Source organism: Salmo salar, chromosome 22 (assembly GCF_965601325.2).
Source record: "Salmo salar chromosome 22, fSalSal1, whole genome shotgun sequence".
NCBI classification, from domain to species: Eukaryota; Metazoa; Chordata; class Actinopteri; order Salmoniformes; family Salmonidae; genus Salmo; species Salmo salar.
Genome location: NC_138312.1, coordinates 36053347 through 36074200, shown reverse-complemented (window position 1 = coordinate 36074200; position 20854 = coordinate 36053347). Strand labels below are relative to the sequence as shown.

At 40.7% G+C, this 20854-nt stretch overlaps 1 protein-coding gene across 2 annotated transcripts in view; it reads right to left on the bottom strand.

Annotated features, from left to right (window-relative positions):
* Window positions 1-9688: 9688 nt before the first annotated feature.
* The window catches only part of LOC106583276 (SAP domain-containing ribonucleoprotein), a 63712-nt gene continuing 52546 nt past the window's right edge, over window positions 9689-20854 (bottom strand). For both annotated transcript variants that reach the window (XM_014167244.2, XM_014167245.2), the window contains exons 10-11: window positions 12436-12522; window positions 9689-9890 (exon numbers count right to left, since the gene is read on the bottom strand). In XM_014167244.2, coding sequence (XP_014022719.1) covers window positions 9849-9890; window positions 12436-12522 — 129 coding nt within the window. In that variant the 3' untranslated portion in view covers window positions 9689-9848. The remainder of the gene's footprint in view (window positions 9891-12435; window positions 12523-20854) is intronic.

The following is a 20854-nucleotide window of genomic DNA, read 5'->3' as shown; positions in this document are numbered from 1 at the left end:
TAGCCGATCTAGGGTCTCATCATTAGTCCAAACAGTTGCAACTAAAATTTGAGTTTCTATTGGACAAATTCGGGTACATCTCTCCCAGTTTCATTCTGTTTGCTTCCATTTAAGAAATGTTTTGCAACAGAATTGGTGGAATTAATAAACTCCTGATCACCCGCGCACACACAGTTCACTTTCATAGCAGGCACATACAGCATAATCACTTTGCTAGTTGTATAATTCCTTCTCGCACCTACGCGTTCTCCTCTCACCTTTTCCCTTCGCTTGTAGACTTCAGTGCACAAGACAACAGTGGTCTGTGACCAGTCGCAAAAACCTCTACCATGTTAACGTTATAGTCAACAAACTAGTAAACCCACAATCCAATCCGTGTATACAATCACGAAGTACAGTGTACAGCAAGCAGTTTAGCAGTTACACCGGCGGGCCCGGTGCAAATAAATGTATAAAACCGAAAGCTTACTTTGACTTGAAAGAGTTGCAGTGTTGGATAGCCTTAGCCAGCTAGCTAACATAAACAGCATTAATCTCTGCTTGAGTCAGGTTGTGGAGTAGGCTAAATTAGCTGCTTTAGCTAAGGAGGTGAAAGGTAAATGAAGAAAAAAATATAAATTAAATATAGCTAGCTCTCGCTCTGCTGCTTCTCAAAACTGTTCCAACTGTTGTCTACTCACCACACTTTATGTACTGCAGTGCTAGCTACTAGCTGTAGCTTATGCTTTCAGTACTAGATTCATTCTCTGATCATTTTATTATATGGACAAAATGTTAGTTCATACTGTAAGAGCTCTGATAGGTTGGAGGATGTCTTCCGGAAGTCATCATAATTCCTGTGTAAATCTATGGAAGGTGGTGAGAACCAAGAGCCTCCAAGATTTTGTATTGAAGTCAATATGCCCAGAGGAGGATGGAAAACAGCTGTCCTCTGGCTACCCTAGAAGGTGGCGTTGAGGCTACTGTAGACCACTGCAAAACTGTTTTTAAATCAGTTATTTGGTGACGTGAATATTTAGAATAGTTTGATCTAAAAAAATAACTTAAATGTTTCACTTTTTTTTCTTCTAATATTCAACAAGTAGGATGGTTCTCCCCTTCCTCTGAGGAGCCTCCACTGATGGACCACTAAAAGCCACAGTTTTCTGTGATGTGTTCCATGAAAAACCATCAAACTAGCAGTGCAAAGATAATTTGATGGAGAGCGCTCAATTTACATTTTAGTCAGTTAGCAGACGCTCTTATTCAGAGCGACTTACAGTAGTGAATGCATACATCTCATTTCATGCAAAAAAAATTTGTACTGGCCCCCCGTGGGAATCGAACCCACAACCCTGGCGTTGCACACAGCATGCTGGCGTTGCAAACACCATGCTCTACCAACTGAGCCACAGGGAATTAATGCAATTAAAGGACAATCAGATCACCTCAGGTAAGCTACAAGTAACAGGCACTGGTTAAAGTGGCAATTGTTTAGCCACTAACACTTTATGTCCAACTTGCACATCTACCCCTTATTATCATTAGTCATTTTCATTGGTACCACAAACATTACAGCTAAATTTGTCACTATACTTTACTGCATAAAATATTAAACCAATAATGGCTACAAAGGATATGATCGTGAACTACAGGAAAAGGAGGGCCGAGCACACCCCCATTCTCATCGACAGGGCTGTACTGGAGCAGGTTGAGAGATTCAAGTTCCTTGGTGTCCACATCACCAATGAACTATCATGGTCCAAACACAACAAGACAGTTGTGAAGAGGGCACGACAACATATATTCCCCCTCAGGAGACTGAAAAGATTTGGCATGGGTCCTCAGATCCTGAAAAAGTTCTACAGCTGCACCCTCGAGCATCCAGACAGGTTGCATCACCACCTGGTATGGCAACAGCTCGGCCTCCGACCGCAAGGCACGACAGAAGGTAGTGTGTATGGCCCAGTACATCACTGGGGCTAAGCTCCCTGCCATCCAAGACAGTGTCAGAGGAAGGCCCTAAAAATTGCCAAAGACTCCAGTCACCCTAGTCATAGCGGTACCGGAGCACCATGTCTAGGTCCAAAAGGCTTCTTAACAACTTCTACCATGCATAGTCACTTTACCTCTACCTATATGTACAGTACCAGTCAAAAGTTTGGACACGCCTACTCATTCAATGGTTCTTTTATTTATTTTTGTACTATTTTCTATATTGTAGAATAATAGTGAAGACAAAAAATGAAATAACACATATGGAATCATGTAGTAACCAAAAGAGTGTTAAACAAATCAAAATATATTTTATATTTGAGATTCTTCAAAGTAGCCACCCTTTGCCTTGATGACAGCTTTGCACACTCTTGGCATTCTCTCAACCAGCTTCATGAGGTAGTCATCTGGAATGCATTTCAATTAACAGGTGTGCCTTGTTAAAAGTTAATTTGTGGAATTTCTTTCCATGATGCGTTGGAGCCAATCAGTTTTGTTCTGACAAGGTAGGGGTGGTATACAGAAGATAGCCCTATTTGGTAAAATACCAAGTCCATATTAAGGCAAGAACAACTCAAATAAGCAAAGAGAAACAACAGTCCATTACTTTAAGACATGAAGGTCAGTCAATGCGGAACATTTAAAGAACTTTGAAAGTTTATTCAAGTGCAGTCGCAAAAACCATCAAGCGCTATGATGAAACTGGCTCTCATGAGAACCGCCACATGAAAGGAAGACCCAGAGTTATCGCCGCTGCAGAGGATAAGTTCATTAGTTACCAGCCTCAGAAATTGCAGCCCAAACAAATGCTTTACAGTTCAAGTAACAGATACATCTCAACATTAACTGTTCAGAGGAGACTGTGTGAATCAGGCCTTTATGGTCGAATTGCTGCAAAGAAACCACTACTAAAGGACACCAATAAGAAGAAGAGACTTGCTTGGGCCAAAAAACATAAGCAATGGACATTAGACTGGTGGAAATCTGTCATTTGGTCTGATGAGTCCAAATTTGAGATTTGTGGTTCCAACCGCAGAATAGGTGAATGGATGATCTCTGCATGTGTGGTTCCCACCGTGAAGCATGGAGGAGGAGGTGTGATGGTGTGGGGGTGCTTTGCTGGTGACACTGTCAGGATTTATTAATTATTCAAGACACACTTAACCAACATGGTTACCACAGCATTCTGCAGCGATACACCATCCTATCTGGTTTGCGCTTAGTATCATTTGTTTTTCAACAGGACAAATGACCCAACACACCTCCAGGCTGCGTAAGGGCTATTTTACCAAGAAGCAGAGTGATGGAGTGCTGCATCAGATGACCTGGCCTCCACATTCACCCGCCCTCAACCCAATTGAGATGGTTTGCGATGAGTTGGACCGCAGAGTGAAGGAAAAGCAGCCAACTACTGCTCAGCATTTTCTTTAAATGTTTTACTTCAGTTAATTTCAGTAAATAATTTAACACGTATTTTTCTTAAACCAATAATGGCTACAAATAATGGCTCCTTCTGGTTAAGGGCTTGTACGTAAGCATTTCACTGTAAGGTCTACATCTGTTGTATTCAGTGCATTTTTTATTTTATTTTATTTAACCTTTATTTAACTAGGCATGTGACATAAAATTTGATTTGAACTATAAAATACCTGTTCCACCCCCCACACATGCGGTGACCTGACCTGGCTTAAATGGTGCCTCTAGAGAAAAAAAACCTTTCTCATCGTCACTCAATGCCTAGGCTTCCTCCACTGTACTCACATCCTACCATATCGTCTGTACATTATGCCTTGAATCTATTCTTCCGCGCCCAGAAATCTGCTCCTTTTACTCTCTGTTCCGAACGCACTAGACGACCAGCTCTTTTAGCTTTTAGCCGTAGTCCCTGCAGCCCCCAGCATCACTCGCATTCCCCAGGCACTCTCATTTGTTGACTTCTGTAACCGTAAAAGCATTGGTTTCATGCATGTTAACATTAGAAGCCTCCTCCCTAAGTTTGTTTTATTCACTACTTTAGCACACTCCGCCAACCCGGATGTCCTAGCCGTGTCTGAATCTTGGCTTAGGAAGGCCACCAAAAATCCTGAAATTTCCATCCCTAACTATAACATTTTCCGACAAAAATAGAACTGCCAAAAGGGGGCGGAGTTGCAATCTACTGCAGATAGCCTGCAGAGTTCTGTCATACTATCCAGGTCTGTGCCAAAACAATTTCAGCTTCTACTATTAAAAATCCACCTTTCCAGAAACAAGTCTCTCACCGTTGCTGCTTGTTATAGATCCCCTTCAGCCCCCAGCTGTGCCATGGACACCATATGTGAATTGATCGACCCCCATCTATCTTCAGAGTTCGTACTGTTAGGTGACCTAAACTGGGATATGTTTAACACCTCGGCCATCCTACAATCTAAGCTAGATGCCCTCAATCTTACACAAATTATCAAGGAACCTACCAGGTACAACCCTAAATCCGTAACCATGGGCACCCTGTTAAATATCATCCTGACCAACTTGCCCTCTAAATACACCTCTGCTGTCTTCAACCAGGATCTCAGCGATCACTGCCTCATTGCCTGCGTGCATAATGGGTCCGTGGTCAAACGACCACCCCTCATCACTGTCAAACGCTCCCTAAAACACTTCAGCGAGCAGGCCTTTCTAATCGACCTGGCCCGGGTATCATGGAAGGATATTGACCTCATCCTGCCAGTAGAGGATGCCTGGTTGCTCTTCAAAAGTGCTTTGCTCTCCATCTTAAATAAGCATGCCCCATTCAAACAGATATAGCACTTGGTTCACCCCAAACTTGACTGCCCTTGATCAGCACAAAAACATCCTGTGGCGTTCTGCATTAGCATCGAATAGCCCCCGCCATATGCAACTTTTCATGGAAGTCAGGAACCAATATACACAGTCAGTTAGGAAAGCTAAGGCTAGCTTTTTCAAACAGATTTTTGCTTCCTTTAGCACTAATTCCAAAAAGCTTTGGAACACTGTAAAGTCCATGGAGAATAAGAGCACCTCCTCCCAGCTGCCCACTGCACTAAGGATAAAAAACACTGTCACCACCGATAAATCTATGATAATCGATAATTTCAAGAAGCATTTTTCTACGGTTGGCCATGCTTTCCACCTGGCTACCCCTACCCTGGCCAACATCTCAGCACCCCCTGCAGCAACTTGCCCCCCCTTCACCAAAATCCAGACAGCTGATGTTCTGAAAGAGCTGCAAAATCTGGATCCCTATAAATCAGCTGGGCTACACAATCTGGACCCTCTCTTTCTACAATTATCCGCCGAAATTGTTGCAACCCCTATTACTAGCCTATTCAACTTTTCTTTCGTATCGTCTGAGATCCCCAAAGATTGGAAAGCTGCCGCGGTCATCCTCCTCTTCAAAGGGGGAGACACTCTAGACCCAAACTGTTATAGACCTATATCCATCCTGCCCTGCCTTTCTAAAATCTTCGAAAGCCAAGTTAATAAACAGATCACCGACCATTTCGAATCCCACCGTACCTTCTCCACTATGCAATCTGGTTTCCGAGCTGGTTATGGGTGCACCTCAGCCACGCTCAAGGTCCTAAACAATATCATAATCGCCATTGATAAAAGACAGTACTGTGCAGCTGTCTTCATCAACCTGGCCATGGCTTTCGACTCTGTCAATCACCGCATTCTTATCGGCAGACTCAATAGCCTTGGCTTCTCAAATGACTGCCTCGCCTGCTTCACCAACTACTTCTCAGACAAAGTTCAGTGTGTCAAATCGGAGGGCCTGTTGTCCGAACCTCTGGCACTCTCTATGGGGGTGCCACAGGGTTCAATTCTCGGGCCGACTCTTTTCTCTGTATATATGAATGATGTCGCTCTTGCTGCTGGTGATTCTCTGATCCACCTCTACTCAGACGACACCATTCTGTATACATCTGGCCCTTCTTTGGACACTGTGCTAACAAACCTCCAAACGACCTTCAATGCCATACAACAGTCCTGCTTCCGTGGCCTCCGACTGCATTTAAATGCTAGTAAAACTAAGTGCATGCTCTTCAAAAGACTGCTGCCCGCACCCTCCCGCCCGACTAGCATCACTACTCTGGACGGTTCTGACCTAGAATATGTGGACAACTACCTAGGTGTCTGGTTAGACTGTAAACTCTCCTTCCAGACTCACATTAAGCATCTCCAATCCAAAATTAAATCTAGAATCGGCTTCCTATTTCGCAACAAAGCATCCTTCACTCATGGTGCCAAACATATCCTTGTAAAACTGACTATCCTACCGATTCTTGACTTCGGCGATGTCATTTACAAAATAGCCCCCAACACTCTACTCAGAAAACTGGATGTTGTCTATCACAGTTTAATCTGTTTTGTCAACAAAGCTCCATACCCTACCCACCATTGCGACCTGTATGCTCTCGTTGGCTGGCCCTCACTACATATACGTCGCCAAACCCACTGGCTCCAGGTCATCTATAAGTCTTTGCTAGGTAAAGCCCTGCCTTATCTCAGCTCACTGGTCACCATAGCAACACCCACCCGTAACACGCGCTCCAGCAGGTATATTGCACCGGTCATCCCCAAAGCCAACACTTCCTTTGGCCGCCTTTCCTTCCAGTTCTCTGCTGCCAATGACTGGAACGAATTGCAAAAATCTCTGAAGCTGGAGTCTTACATCGCCCTCTCTAACTTTAAGCATCAGCTGTCAGAGCAGCTTACCAATCACTGTGCCTGTATGCAGCCAATCTGTAAATAGCACACCCAACTACCTCATCCCCATATTATTACTTACCCTCTTGCTCTTTTGCACCCCAGTATCTCTACTTGAACATCATCATCAGCACATCTATCACTCCAGTATTAATGCTAAATTGTAATTATTTCGCCTCTATGGCCTTATTATTGCCTACCTCCCTACTCGTCTGCATTTGCACACACTGTATGTAGATTTTTCTATTTTTATTTTCTATTGCGTTATTGACTGTACGTTTGTTTATGTGTAACTCTGTGTTGTTGTTTTTGTCGCACTGCTTTGCTTTATCTTGGCCAGGTCACAGTTGTAAATGAGAACTTGTTCTTAACTGTCCTACCTGGTTAAATAAAAATGAAATAAAAAAATAAAGTAGGAGTTAAATTTTAAATTATACAGTGAAATGTAATAAGAACATTTTGTCGGAAGTCTAATAAGTCCCAAAAGCGTATTACATATTATTAAACAGTGTAATTATGAACTGTTTATACTGCAAGTAGTCTTTGGACAAGCAGTGACCAATCCATGCTTTGGTTTTGTTTACCTGGCTCCCGCCACCAAATGCCAACTAGCATTTCTGTCCAAAAAACAATGCCAAGTCAATATAGCATGTTTGAAATGCTATGTCTAAATCATCCCAAAGTGTCTGCAATTTGTGTAGCACAATTAAGTTAATTTAAGATGATTTGTGCATTTCTTGTTATGAAGTTAGCTTAAGTGTGCAACCAGGAATCTAAACTGGCAAACTATTGAAGAGGATATTTGATATAAAAATTCCCAACTGAACAGTACCTTAGTGCCTCCACACTTGTTACACCATGTCCATTGAGTGAGAAATGTCACAAACCAGGAGCAGTGGTACCCTACCACCTGGTTCGCAGGGGACTATTGCCAGGTTTAGCTAAGGTTGCTTAGCCATTATCCAATGGGGCTGGGTCACACCCAAATCCCTACCAGGGCACGTCAGCCGCTTCTCCCCCAGAGCAGAGAGTATACATTGTGCTACAACAGGACATTCCTTCCCCTGGTGGAGTTCCTAAGACATTTTCACGAGAAGACCGATTTTTGGGATGTCTCCTTGGTCTGACAAACCATGCTGTAGATCTGCCACTTTCCACCGCAGACGCTGAAGGCCGACATAGGCAGATGTGGATTGAAATGCAGCCCAAACAAAAATTCTGATATCTCCAGTTTAAAACAGATGGATTTTGATAGGGATTTGTTTATTATGCGTCAAACGACTCTTAAGGATTAAGCCCTGATAGGAAAGTCTATCCAGAATCTACATTAACTTATTCCCTAACAGCTACAGTGGATATACAAAGTCTACACACCCCTGTTAAAATGCCAGGTTTTTGTGATGTAAAAGAATGAGACAAAGATAAATCATGTCAGACATTTTTCTACTGTTAATGTGACCTATAATGTGAACAATTCAATTGAAAAACAAACTGAAATCTCTGAGGGGGAAAAATGAAAAATAAAAACCTTACAATAACCTGGTTGCATAACTGGGGATGTGGCTGTGTTCAGAATTAACCAATCACATTCAAACTCATGTTAAATAGAAGTCATTACACACCTGCCATCATTTAAAGTGACTCTGATTAATCACAAATAAAGTTCAGCTGTTCTAGTAGGATTTTCCTGACATTTTCTTAGTTGCATCTCAGAGCAAAAGCCATGGTCCGCAGAGAGCTTCCAAAGCATCAGAGGGATCTCATTGTTGAAAGATATCAGTCAGGAGAAGGGTACAAAAGAATTTCCAAAGCATTACATATACCATGGAACACAGTGAAGATAGTCATCGTCAAGTGGAGAAAATATGGCACCACAGAGACATTACCAAGAACTGGACGTCCCTCCAAAATGTATGAAAAGACGAGAAGAAAACTGGTCAGGGAGGCTTCCAAGAGGCCTACAGCAACATTAAAGGAACTGCAGGAATTTCTGGTAAGTACTGGCTGTGTGCTACATGTGACAACAATCTCCCGTATTCTTCATATGAATGGGCTATGGGGAAGGGTGGCAAGATGGAAGCCTTTTCTTACAATGAAAAACATCCAAGCCCGGCTGAAGTTTGCAAACACAAACATCAAGTTCCCCAAAAGCACGTGGGAAAATGTGTTATGGTCTGATGAAACCAAGGTTGAACTTTTTGGCCATAATTCCAAAAGGTATGTTTGGCGCAAAAACAACACTGCACATCACCCAAAGAACACCATACCCACAGTGAAGCATGGTGGTGGCAGCATCATGCTTTGGGGCTGTTTTTTTTTTCAGCTGGAACCGGGGCCTTAGTCAGGGTGGAGGAAATGATGAACAGTTCCAAATACCAGGCAATTTTGGCACAAAACCTTCAGGCATCCGTTAGAAAGCTGAAGATGAAGTTCACCTTTCAGCACGACAACGACCCAAAGCACACATCCAAATCCACGAAAGCATGGCTTCACCAGAAGAAGATTCATGTTTTGGAATGGCCCAGCCAGAGCCCAGACCTGAATCCAATTGAACATCTCTGGGGTGATCTGAAGAGGGCTGTGCACAGGAGATGTCCTCGCAATCTGACAGATTTGGAGCGCTTTTGCAAAGAAGAGTGGGTAAATATTGCCACATCAAGATGTGCCATGCTAATAGACTCCTACCCAAAAAGACTGAGTGCTGTAATAAAATCAAAGGGTGCTTCAACAAAGTAATAGTTTAAGGGTGTGCAGACAACCTTAAACCAGGTTATTGTGAGTTTTTTATTTTTTATTTTTCCCCCCTCAAAGATTTCAGTTTGTTTTTCAATTGAATTGTTCACGTTATAGGTCACATTAAAGGTGGAAAAAGTTCTGACATGATTTATCTTTGTCTCATTATTTTAAATCACAAAAACCTGGCATTTTAACAGGGGTGTGCAGACTTTTTAAATCCACTGTATAGGACAAGTTTACTCAAGGGTTATTAGGACACTTGTGGGAAATTGGAAAAGATCTTTAATTTCCAAACTTTTACATACTGTAAATATTTGTTCTTACTAAACAGCATAGGTTGGTATTTTACCACTGTAGAACAAGAGTTACAAGTTTAAAAAATACAATGACATTTTAAAAAAAGTAAAAAAAATTGTCAAATTGAATCAATTATTTCCAAATCGTTCTGCGCGTTTCCTCTTCTTTGCCTGAAATGGGGGGGAAAACTGAACATGTAAGGAACATTCTACATAAATGTTGTCATGTGTGCCAAATGTATACAGAAGAGCATATACAAAATTAATTGTAAATTGTGACTCCACAGAATCGGGATTTATATTTGAAGTATATGCATGTGTAACAACAATAAATAGATCTTTCTTAAAATTGGTGAATTATTATATGAATGATGAGTGGTGGTGAGGAAACAAACATTACGTCAGAGTTTCAAGTCAGTATGAAGACTAACAGGCCTGATACCTGCGACATTAGAACGGCAAGCATCATCCTTACATACACTACCGTTCAAAAGTCGGGGGTCAAAACAAATGTCCTTGTTTTTGAAAGGAAAGCATTTTTTGTCCATTAAAATAAATTACAATTGATCAGAAACACAGTGTAGACATTGTTAATGTTGTAAATGACTATTGTAGCTGGAAACGGCAATTTTTTTTATGGAATATCTACATAGGTGTACAGAGGCCCATTATCAGCAACCATCACGCCTGTGTTCCAATGGCATGTTGTGTTAGCTAATCCAAGTGTATTATTTTAAAAGGCTAATTGATCATAAGAAAACCCTTTTGCAGTTATGTTAGCACAGCTGAAAACTGTTGTTCTGATTAAAGAAGCAATAAAACTGGCCTTTAGACTAATTGAGTATCTGGAGCATCAGCATTTTTAGGTTCGATTGCAGGCTCAAAATGGCTAGAAACAAATAACTTTCTTCTGAAACGCGTCAGTCTATTCTTGTTCTAAGAAATGAAGGCTATTCCATGCGAGAAATTGCCAAGAAACTGAAGATCTCGTACAATGCTGTGTTCTACTCCCTTCACAGAACAGCGCAAACGGTCTCTAACCAGAATAGAAAGAGTGGGAGGGCCCGGTGCACAACTGAGCAAGAGGACAAGTACATTAGAGTGTCTAGTTTGAGAAACAGACGCCTCACAAGTCCTCAACTGGCAGCTTCAACAGTGAAGAGGCGACTCCGGGATGCTGGTCTTCTAGGCAGAGTTGCAAAGAAAAAGCAATTTCTCAGACTCGCCAATAAAAGAAAAGATGAAGATGGGCAAAAGAACAGACACTGGACAGAGGAACACTGTCTAGAAGGCCAGCATCTGGGAGTTGCCTCTTCACTGTTGACGTTGAGACTGGTGTTTTGCGGGTACTATTTAATGAAGCTGCCTGTTGAGGACTTGTGAGGCGTCTGTTTCTCAAACTAGACACTAATGTACTTGTCCTCTTGCTCAGTTGTGCACTGGAGCCTCCCACTCTTTCTATTTTGGTTAGAGACAGTTTGCGTTGTTCTGTGAAGGGCGTAGTACACAGCTTTGTACGAGATCTTCAGTTTCTTGGCAATTTCTCGCATGGAATAGCCTTCATTTCTCAGAACAAGAATAGACTGACGAGTTTCAGAAGAAAGTTATTTGTTGCTAGCCATTTTGAGCCTGTAATCGAACCCACAAATGCTGATGCTCCAGATCCTCAACTAGTCTAAAGAAGGCCAGTTTTATTGCATCTTTAATCAGAACAAGTTTTCAGCTGTGCTAACATAATTGCAAAAGGGTTTTCTTATGATCAATTAGCCTTTTAAAGTTATAAACTTGGATTAGCTAACACAACATGCCATTGGAACACAGGCGTGATTGGTTGCTGATAATGTGCCTCTGTACACCTATGTAGATATCCATAAAAAAAAACTGCCGTTTCCAGCTACAATAGTCATTTACAACATTAACATCTACACTGTATTTCTCATCAATTTGATGTTATTTTAATGGACAAAAAATGTGCTTTTCTTTCAAAGAACAATCATTTCTAAGTGACCCCAAACTTTTGAACAGTAGTGTATATGAGATCTAGTCATTTGATGACTTAGTTATGCATAATAATTCATAACCATATTACATGCTAGACAACATAAGAGCAGAAGTAAGCAAAAATACTGGATGACTATATAGGTCATCGACACGCTCAGATATTCTCTGGAATTCATGTGTACATTCAAGGAAACATCACAATCATTCCATTTTTTTTTTTTTAACTATCAAGGTAAAAACTTTGAACTGTTAAGGTAGACTCTAGGCTTGTATACCCCTATGAACTATGGACATTTTCCAAGAATATGGATTTTGGTTCTGTGGAAAGAAAGCCATAATTTACGCTTGTAAATGACTCACAATACATTTACCCAACAGATTTTCACATCTATTGACTAAAAATAGGTTCACAATATCAATTAAATGTTTGAGTTTGATTCTCTTTGAAACACTGGCTAAATATTGAGGTATTGCCCAATTACAGTTCCTTCAGAACTAGGCAATTCTTCGTTCTTTCTGTTCTAGAACATTCTAATAGCGACGTACAAAACATTTTAATACCCCCCTCCCCAACACACAACAACGTGAACATTCCGTTCACTTATTTTGAATGTTTCTCACAGCAGTGTTTGATCACTTGAAAGTCAGTCCGACCAGCTCTCTTTTGGCAACAACAGGTCATAGCCCAGGAACATGAAAACAAAACCTTTTGTACCTCACTGTCTTCAGCCCCAACTGCAGCAGCAGCGGTGAGAATCCCAAACCTCTCCTTCCTCTTTTTCAGTTTCTCGTCAACTTCAACCTGCAACACAACATCAGACAAGGATGAGGAGACTTCCAATGGTGTTTCGAAAAAGCAACAAACAAATGGCATTACATTGAATAAGGGTGGAGAAAAATACCCCCAAATTCTTGGTGTGAATTTCTAAGATTAAAAGGCTGAAAATCTGGTGGCCTGGTGAATAATTTTAAAAGGTTATGCGAGGACACAGCAAGCTTTCCTCACACACTGCGTTCTGGCAAGAGATTGCCAACTAGAACAAACTGACAGATTCCAGGTCATTGGTCAAACCTCCAAAAACACAACCCCCGAGGTCGGCTCCATCCCAATCTCCATCCCGGAAACCAAAGTGAGGAGCAGGAGGGGTTGAGTGGGATGCCTCATACAGTGAAGGACCAGCTTTAGGCTACATCCAGATATTTTCCATCCTTCTCCAAAAGTGTGCACTTGCACACTCAATATCATGGATTTAAGAATGTGCATATATGGAATTAAGGAAGTTCATGATCTTTGTTCTGCAACAATACTACACAGCAAATTGGCCAGTGTTACCTTGTGTTGATTTTCAGTGAACATTTCTAGTGTTGATTCAGTTGTTAAATTAACACTCAGTGTAAAATAACCAGTATTAAACCAAAACCACACCAATCATATTTCCTCATGCTCTATTGTAGGTAGATTTTTTTAATTGTTTGTTTCAATATCTGTTTTTGCATGTACACTGTTTGATTAATTAATGGTATGTTACTCAAATAAACACACATTTTCTAAACTACAGTGCATTCGGAAAGTATTCAGACCCCTTGACTGTTTCCACATTTTGTTACATTACAGCCTTATTCTAAAATGTATTTTATATTTTTTTCCCCATCAATCTACACACAATACTCCATAATGACAAAGCGAAAACAGGTTTTTAGAAATGTATGCACCTAAGTATTCAGACCCTTTGCTTTGAGACTCGAAATTGAGCTCAGGTGCATTTTGTTTCCACAACTTGATTGGAGTCCACCTGTGGTAAATTAAATTGATTGGACATGATTTGGAAAGCCATACACCTGGTCCTACAGTTGACAGTGTATGTCAGAGCAAAAACCAAGCCATGATGAGGTCGAAGGAATTGTCCGTAGAGCTCCGAGACAGGATTGTGTTGAGGCACAGATCTGAGGAAGGGTACCAAAACATTTCTGCAGCATTGAAGGTCCCCAAGAACACAGTGGATTACATCATTTTTAAATGGAAGTAGTTTGGAACCACCATGACTCTTTATAGAGCTGGCCACATGGCCAAACTGAGCAATCGGGGAAGAAGGGCCTTGCTCAGGGAGGTGACCAAGAACCCAATTGTCACTCTGACAGAGCTCTAGAGTGCCTCTGTGGAGATGGGAGAACCTTCCAGAAGGACAACCATCTCTGCTCCACCAATCAAGCCTTTATGGTAGTGGCCAGACAGAAGCCACTCCTCAGTAAAACGCACATGACAACCCGCTTAGAGTTTGCCAAAGGCATACCCAAGAAGACTCAAGGCTGTAATTGCTGCCAAAGGTGCTTCAACAAAGTACTGAGTAAAGGGTCTGAATACTTATGTAAATGTCATGTTTAAAAAAATGTATACATTTGCAAACATTTCTAAACACCGGTTTTTGCTTCGCTATTATGGGGTATTGTGTATCGATTGATGAAAAAAAATCATATTTAATCAATTTTAGAATAAGCCTGTAACGTAACAAAATGAGGAAAAACTCAAGGGGTCTGAATACTTTTCGAATGCACTGTAGTTCAATCTCTTACTTGTACTTATTGCACCAGTTACTGAAATGGTTGTTCCAGTTTAGATGGTTTAGGTAGTCTCATATCTCAGTCTTCCCAACCTGGCAGTTATTCTGAATGTAGGTTGCAGGTGAATATAAATTCAAAATGTTGGATATCCCCACCCTGGCTGGATTCCAATAGGAATTACATATCACTTGCAAGCCATCATAATGTGACTTGCAGGCCTGAAAACCATGAGTTTAAGGCCTTCCTAAATACTTGTTGTATTGCGTTAAACAATACAAAATGTATTAACATGTATAGGAAATATGCAAATAAGGCTTTACACTAAGTAATGTGTTATCTTAAAAGTGAAAAGTATAGACACTTGACCAGTGTTAAATTTACGCAATGGCGGCAGATCCGACTTTTCTCAAACCTTTTTTTCTTCTGCATATGTGTTAATTCTCTACTTTAGGCACACTCTGCTCTAGTGAATGCTGCTCATTTAATAAAGTTGGATCAAAACTGAGTCAATGTCTGTAAGATCCTATAATGATAGTATTCTACATAACAGAATCGAATATAATGGCATAGTATTAGGTTACTGTAAGACAAAAACACCACTGCATTTGTCTCACATGGCCAAAACTCAACAGCATGCACCACTCAGCAAAGTACACAGGTAGGCTATGCCAGCCTTTCTCAAACTTTTTTAGTGCAAAGGACCAGCAAGGCATGGCCTTTTTTACCGCTTTGGTAAAAAATAATTGACAATTGCATGTTTATAAACACCAATTTTATTGCATTTATTTTGACTTTCACTAAATGAATGAACTTTGTATATACTTGGCTGCCTTCATGGTTTGTCTGTCTGTCTTGTACTCATGGGAAGTGTCTCTCTCTGTGCTTTCTTCAGGGGCTGTCTGTATCTGTCCTTCTGTATGGGCTGTCTTCAGAGGCTGACAGTCTAAATGACAAAACAATTAAAAAAAATGTAATTATACACAATGTAACCACAATTCAATTTTTATAAACATAATCTTGCATTCTTTCAATATATACACTATTTAAAAAAATATAATAGTTAAACATGTTTGACTCACCTAATCAATTTGAGATGGGTGTGCCTGTCTCTTGGACACTTGTCAAACCTCGGAGGGAAGGAGGAGAGGGATACTCTCAAAGTGTTTAACAGCCAGTCTGCTGCGATATTTTAATTTTGTTGCAGCAAGAGAGGAAAAGCTGGTCTCACATAAGTATGTGGAATAAAAAGGGATGAACGTCTTCACTCCCATCTCGCTGAGTTGCTGAACAGCCAGAATGTGGAAAGGCGTATCTCATTAAAATGAGCGTGTATGCCTTGGTCACAGGACAGCGCCAATAGTTTATCCTAAAGAACAGGTGACAAGCTGAGTCTCTTCAGTGTTGGTGAACGGACTACTCATCCATCGCTTCCCGAGCGGGGATAAGATTGTGAGGGGAAGTAATCCTCGAATTTGATCAGAGTTTGGCTCAGATGTGACCCCATCAATTTACGCATGTGATCAATGTCCACATCCCCCTTGTCAGCCAGAGTTGAGAATAGGGGGGGAACATATCGAAAATGCCTCTATCCACTTGGTCTCTCCTGATGCCCAGCTTTTTTTGGAAAGTGGCAACTAAACTCAGCAAAAAAAGAAACGTCCCTTTTTCAGGACCCAGTCTTTCAAAGATAATTCGTAAAAATCCAAATAACTTCACAGATCTTCATTGTAAAGGGTTTAAACACTGTTTCCCATGCTTGTTCAATGAAGCATAAACAATTAAATGAACATGCACCTGTGGAATGGTCGTTAAGACACTAACATCTTACAGACGGTAGGCAATTAAGATCACAGTTATGAAAACTTAGGACACTATAGAGGCCTTTCTACTGACTCTGAATAACACCAAAAGAAAGACACCCAGGGTCCCTGCTCATCTGCATGAACGTGCCTTAGGCATGCTGCAAGGTGGCATGAGGTGCAATCCATGAGGAGGAGATGAACTGCAGTACTTAATACAGCTGGTGGCCACACCAGATACTGACTGTTACTTTTGTTCAGGGACACATTATTCCATTTCTGTTAGTCACATGTCTGTGGAACTTGTTCAGTTTATGTCTCAGATGTTGAATCTTATGTTCATACAAATATCTACATGTTAAGTTTGCTGAAAATAAACGCAGTTGACCGTGAAAGGATGTTTCTTTTTTTGCTAAGTTTATATACAAGAAGTTGGGCTGCATTTGAAATGTCTGTCTCATCTAATTGGATTGCAAAGCAATTCGATGAGTGTGCTCGGTCTAAAACCTGTGACTCTATCATCTGCCATATCCTGGATTCTACACATGACATTGTCATTGAAAAGTGGTATTTCACTGATCTTTGTAGCAGCAATTGGGCCCAAAATCTCTCGGCAAGCATCCAGACTGAGGGAATGACCAACTTTTCAACTATAGTGAAAGAAGCCTGGCACTTGGAAATGTTATGAGAGAGTAAGTATGAAGCCTTCAGTAAACTCTCGTTGTCTGTGAAAATATTGTACAGCATTTTTGATTGGTTGGTCTGCTCACCTCGTTCGTTTAACCTTGAGATGTGGATGCTTTGTTTCTAAATGTCTGCACATTTGATGGCTTCATAGCATGTTGCGGAGGCAAGTCTGACATCACAGACTGGTTTTGGCAGGCAGCTGTTATTTGAAACAAATCCAAACTTGATGTAGCGTACTATCAAGTGAATGGATGATACTTTTTTGCCTCAGTGGACCTAAAAAAATGTACCTTCTTTTACATTAAAATACTAATCTAGTTGCTTTTGTTTAAAGCAGGCCATGGTTAACTAAAAGGGAGAGCAAGAGCGTGCAGGCTGCACAGCAGGGTTAGCTTGTGTGTGTGTGTGTTTGGTGTGCTATACTTCATCATGGCAACACAATTTGTTTACTGCAGCATGCATCGTTAAGTAGGCCTAGGGCAAGAATTTAGTCAAGACAAATATTCCAGGGACTGACAAGCATTCCTCCACGGACTGGCGCCGGTCCACGGACCAGGGTTTGAGAAGGGCTATGCTACATATTGTTAACGGCATCTGCTCTGAAATTCACTCACTATACATCATTCAAAACAACACTGTAGACTAGTTCGAAACACTGTATAACTCAAGATCTAAATGCATGTCCCCATGAAACTGATTGAGATCAAATGGTTGATATGCAGATGCTGCATGGACGGTTCACCAGTAAAACTGGAATTATCATTCACAAATCGACAGTGAGAAATGTGAAAGGAGACCACAAAAATGTGTGTGTAAAGTAGAGGTAAAGAAACATGCGCAGAATGTGACCCGCATATAAAAGAAAGTCTGGAAAAAGTTGGATCCCCAGCCACAGCCTTAAATTTAACACTGGAGAATTTGCTGCGTAGCTTAATAAAAGACCAACAAAGAAGGTGAATAATTGCTTTTGAAGACGGATATGAAGGAGGTTGCTCTACCACCAGAATTGTTGAAATAAGAAAATTAAGTTGGTCAAAATTCCATCATTTTCTGAAGTTTACATCTGTGGCCGATGGCCATAGGCTACATATACTGCTTTGCTTAATTCAACTGCATGTCATTGCAATTACAATTCTGTGCACTGTGGTTTCAAGTGAAGATTACAAAGCAAAGATTAGAAGCAGAAATATATAAAAGTAACATTTTGGTGCCGAAACCCAGACTAAAGAGTATGGCACCCAGATGCCAATTTTTTCTCTACAGAGCCAAATATGACAATTTAAGTTGCCACTTGATTTACCATTCAAGTTATGTCCAAAAGAGTGGGATTACACATGCAATTGTCAAATCAGGATTGTGGATGTACAGCCACACACAATTATTCATAGATAGTTTATTTTATCTTTACCATAGATTGGAGAATAAAAAAACAAATCTTTGCTTGCACATTGACTTTTCCTTTCCAGTTACTTGACACAACATTTTCACAAAATACTACTAAAGAACACAATCATGGACTGAGAGGATGTGTTTGTCACAAAATATTGAGTAGAGGGAAGGGGTTGGTTTATGAAAAGGGTTGTGCATTTCTTTAAAGCCTGCACAGTCAGTGAAAGGCTCTGTGGGGTCTCCATAGTTCACATGGCAAACTCTCAAAAACTGTGTGAGGGGGGTGTTGTCCCCCTGCCCCTGTCATGCCTTAAGCAGAGGCCAGTGTTGACACAGTGCTGGCCAATCTAATTTTGATTGTCAGGAGCAGGGAACGGCAATCCCCCCCTTCACCCCCTTGAGATCATCAAGTTCATTTCTCTGGCTGCAGTGTTATTTTTTTGTGCCCCCCCAAGGCCTCTCTATCCTCCCTCTCTCTCTCTATTCACAAAGCCATTCTAGAACAGCTTGAATTAGTGACAGTTATTATTCAGACTAATGAGTAAAAACTCAGAGGCTACAACAGTTTAGCTAAATGCAAAGAAGTGGAGGGGAAAGGAATCGGTCAGAGGCAAGATGACGGGTATAATACTTCATTCAACTCTTTTAGTATAAAGTCACTTTATCCACAAATAACAACCAAGCCCACAGAAACACTAAAATACCAAAGTTTTCAGACATCACTATTTATGATTAATAGAAACTGACAGAGTTGACGATCATCTCTGTAGTTCCCTTTGTGAGAGACAGGGATGACATCAAATTCTGAGTGAGATGAAATTTTGACATGTCAAGGAGCCTTCATTGTTTTCCCAGATCTGTATGGCCAGAGAGGACAGATGGCCCTCTATACTTCTATACAAAAGTGTGTGCGTACATTTGAGTGTGTGTGGTTCCATACACTTTGTGGGGGAAAAGGGTATTATCATTCCAGATTCAAATGCACATAGAGCTGAGAGTCTGGCCAAGCACTCTTCTCTTTAAAAATCCCATGTAAATGATGGTCCTTCAGATGAGTAGACAAATGCCTTGTCTACAGTGCCTTCAGAAATAATTCATACCCCTTGATTTATTCCACATTTTTGTTACAGCCTGAATTCAAAATGGATTAAATAGATTTTTTTCTCACCCATCTACACACAATACCCCATAACGACAAAGTCAAAACATGTTTAGAAATGCAGAAATCACACCCCTTTGCTATGACACTCCAAATTGAGCTCAGGTGCATCCAATTTCCTTTGATCATCCTTGAGATGTCACTACAAATTGATTGGAGTCCACCTTTGGCCAATTCAATTGTTTGGACATGATTTAAAAAGAAACACTTGTCTATATAAAAGGTTCCACAGTTGACAATGCACGTCAGAGCAGAAATTATACCAAGGAATTGTCCATAGACCTCTAGGATAGAAATGTGATGAGGCATATATCTGGGGAAAGGTATAAAACAATTTCTAGTGTTCAAAGTTTCCAAGAGCACAGTGGTTTCCATCATTGGGAAATGGAAAATATGGAACAACCCACTCTCCCTAGAGCTGGCCAAAGCCGGGGATTCAGTTCTTCACAAATGTATTCTCAGGAACGATAAATTAAATTTGCTTACCTTAAATTCAAATTAAATTATACACGATGTGGTAATGCAGAAAACAGTTCAATTACCCCTTACACGCATGGAAATTAGCCTATATGGAAAAGGACAAATTGAAATGTTTCTAACAGAACTATAAAAGGCATATGCATGACCATGGCAGCAAATGAAAGACTTGAGATTACTGGGAAATTATCATACCAAAAGGTGAGGCCACAACAGTTCAATTGACACCACACTGAATCCAAACATTGCACTGCTGATTGTCTATTTTACATTTACTGTACTTACACAGCATTTGTCAATAACGAAATTTGAATACATTCAATAACATAAGAATATACATTTACATTGGAGTAGATGCAAGATAAGAAAAAAATATTACAAAGGTTTGAGTGAGAGGTCTAACTGTTGTCTCCAAGTGGCCCCACACCTCTCCAAACTGTGTACAGTTTCTAAGTTATTTCAATGCACTTTAATGACTCAAGGAAAGAGCCTTCAACTATGAGGTGTTTTTTAAATTTATTTTTTAGCTCTCCTAGCTTTTCCATTGAGGAACTGAGGCAAGCACACTTGCAGTTTGTTTGGAACACAGCCCTGCATCCCCACCATCACACAATTACTGTTGTTGTTTACACAATCCAGAAACATTACATACATCACAATCTGGGTCAGGTGGGCACAAAAGGCACTTCAGACAAACATTGTAATTTTGGTGCGTATAGAATGAGTCATGAGTGCATTCAAGTGCGTGTTCCGCGGCTCATTTTCTTCACAATATTTTTTCTTAATTATGTTCAGGACAACCCAGGGTATAGCATGTCATCCTTGTAACTGTGGCTGAAACAAAGCGATCATAAATATTGATCATGCAAATGACATGATTTTTTTTACATCTTGTTAGTGAGCATTTTTCCTTTGCCCAGATAATCCATCAACCTGACAGGTGTGGCATTTCAAGAAGCTGATGAAACAGCATGATCATACAGGTGCACCTTGTGCTAGGGACAATAACCAGCTACTCTAAAATGTGCCATTTTGTCACACAACACAAAGCCACAGATGTCTCA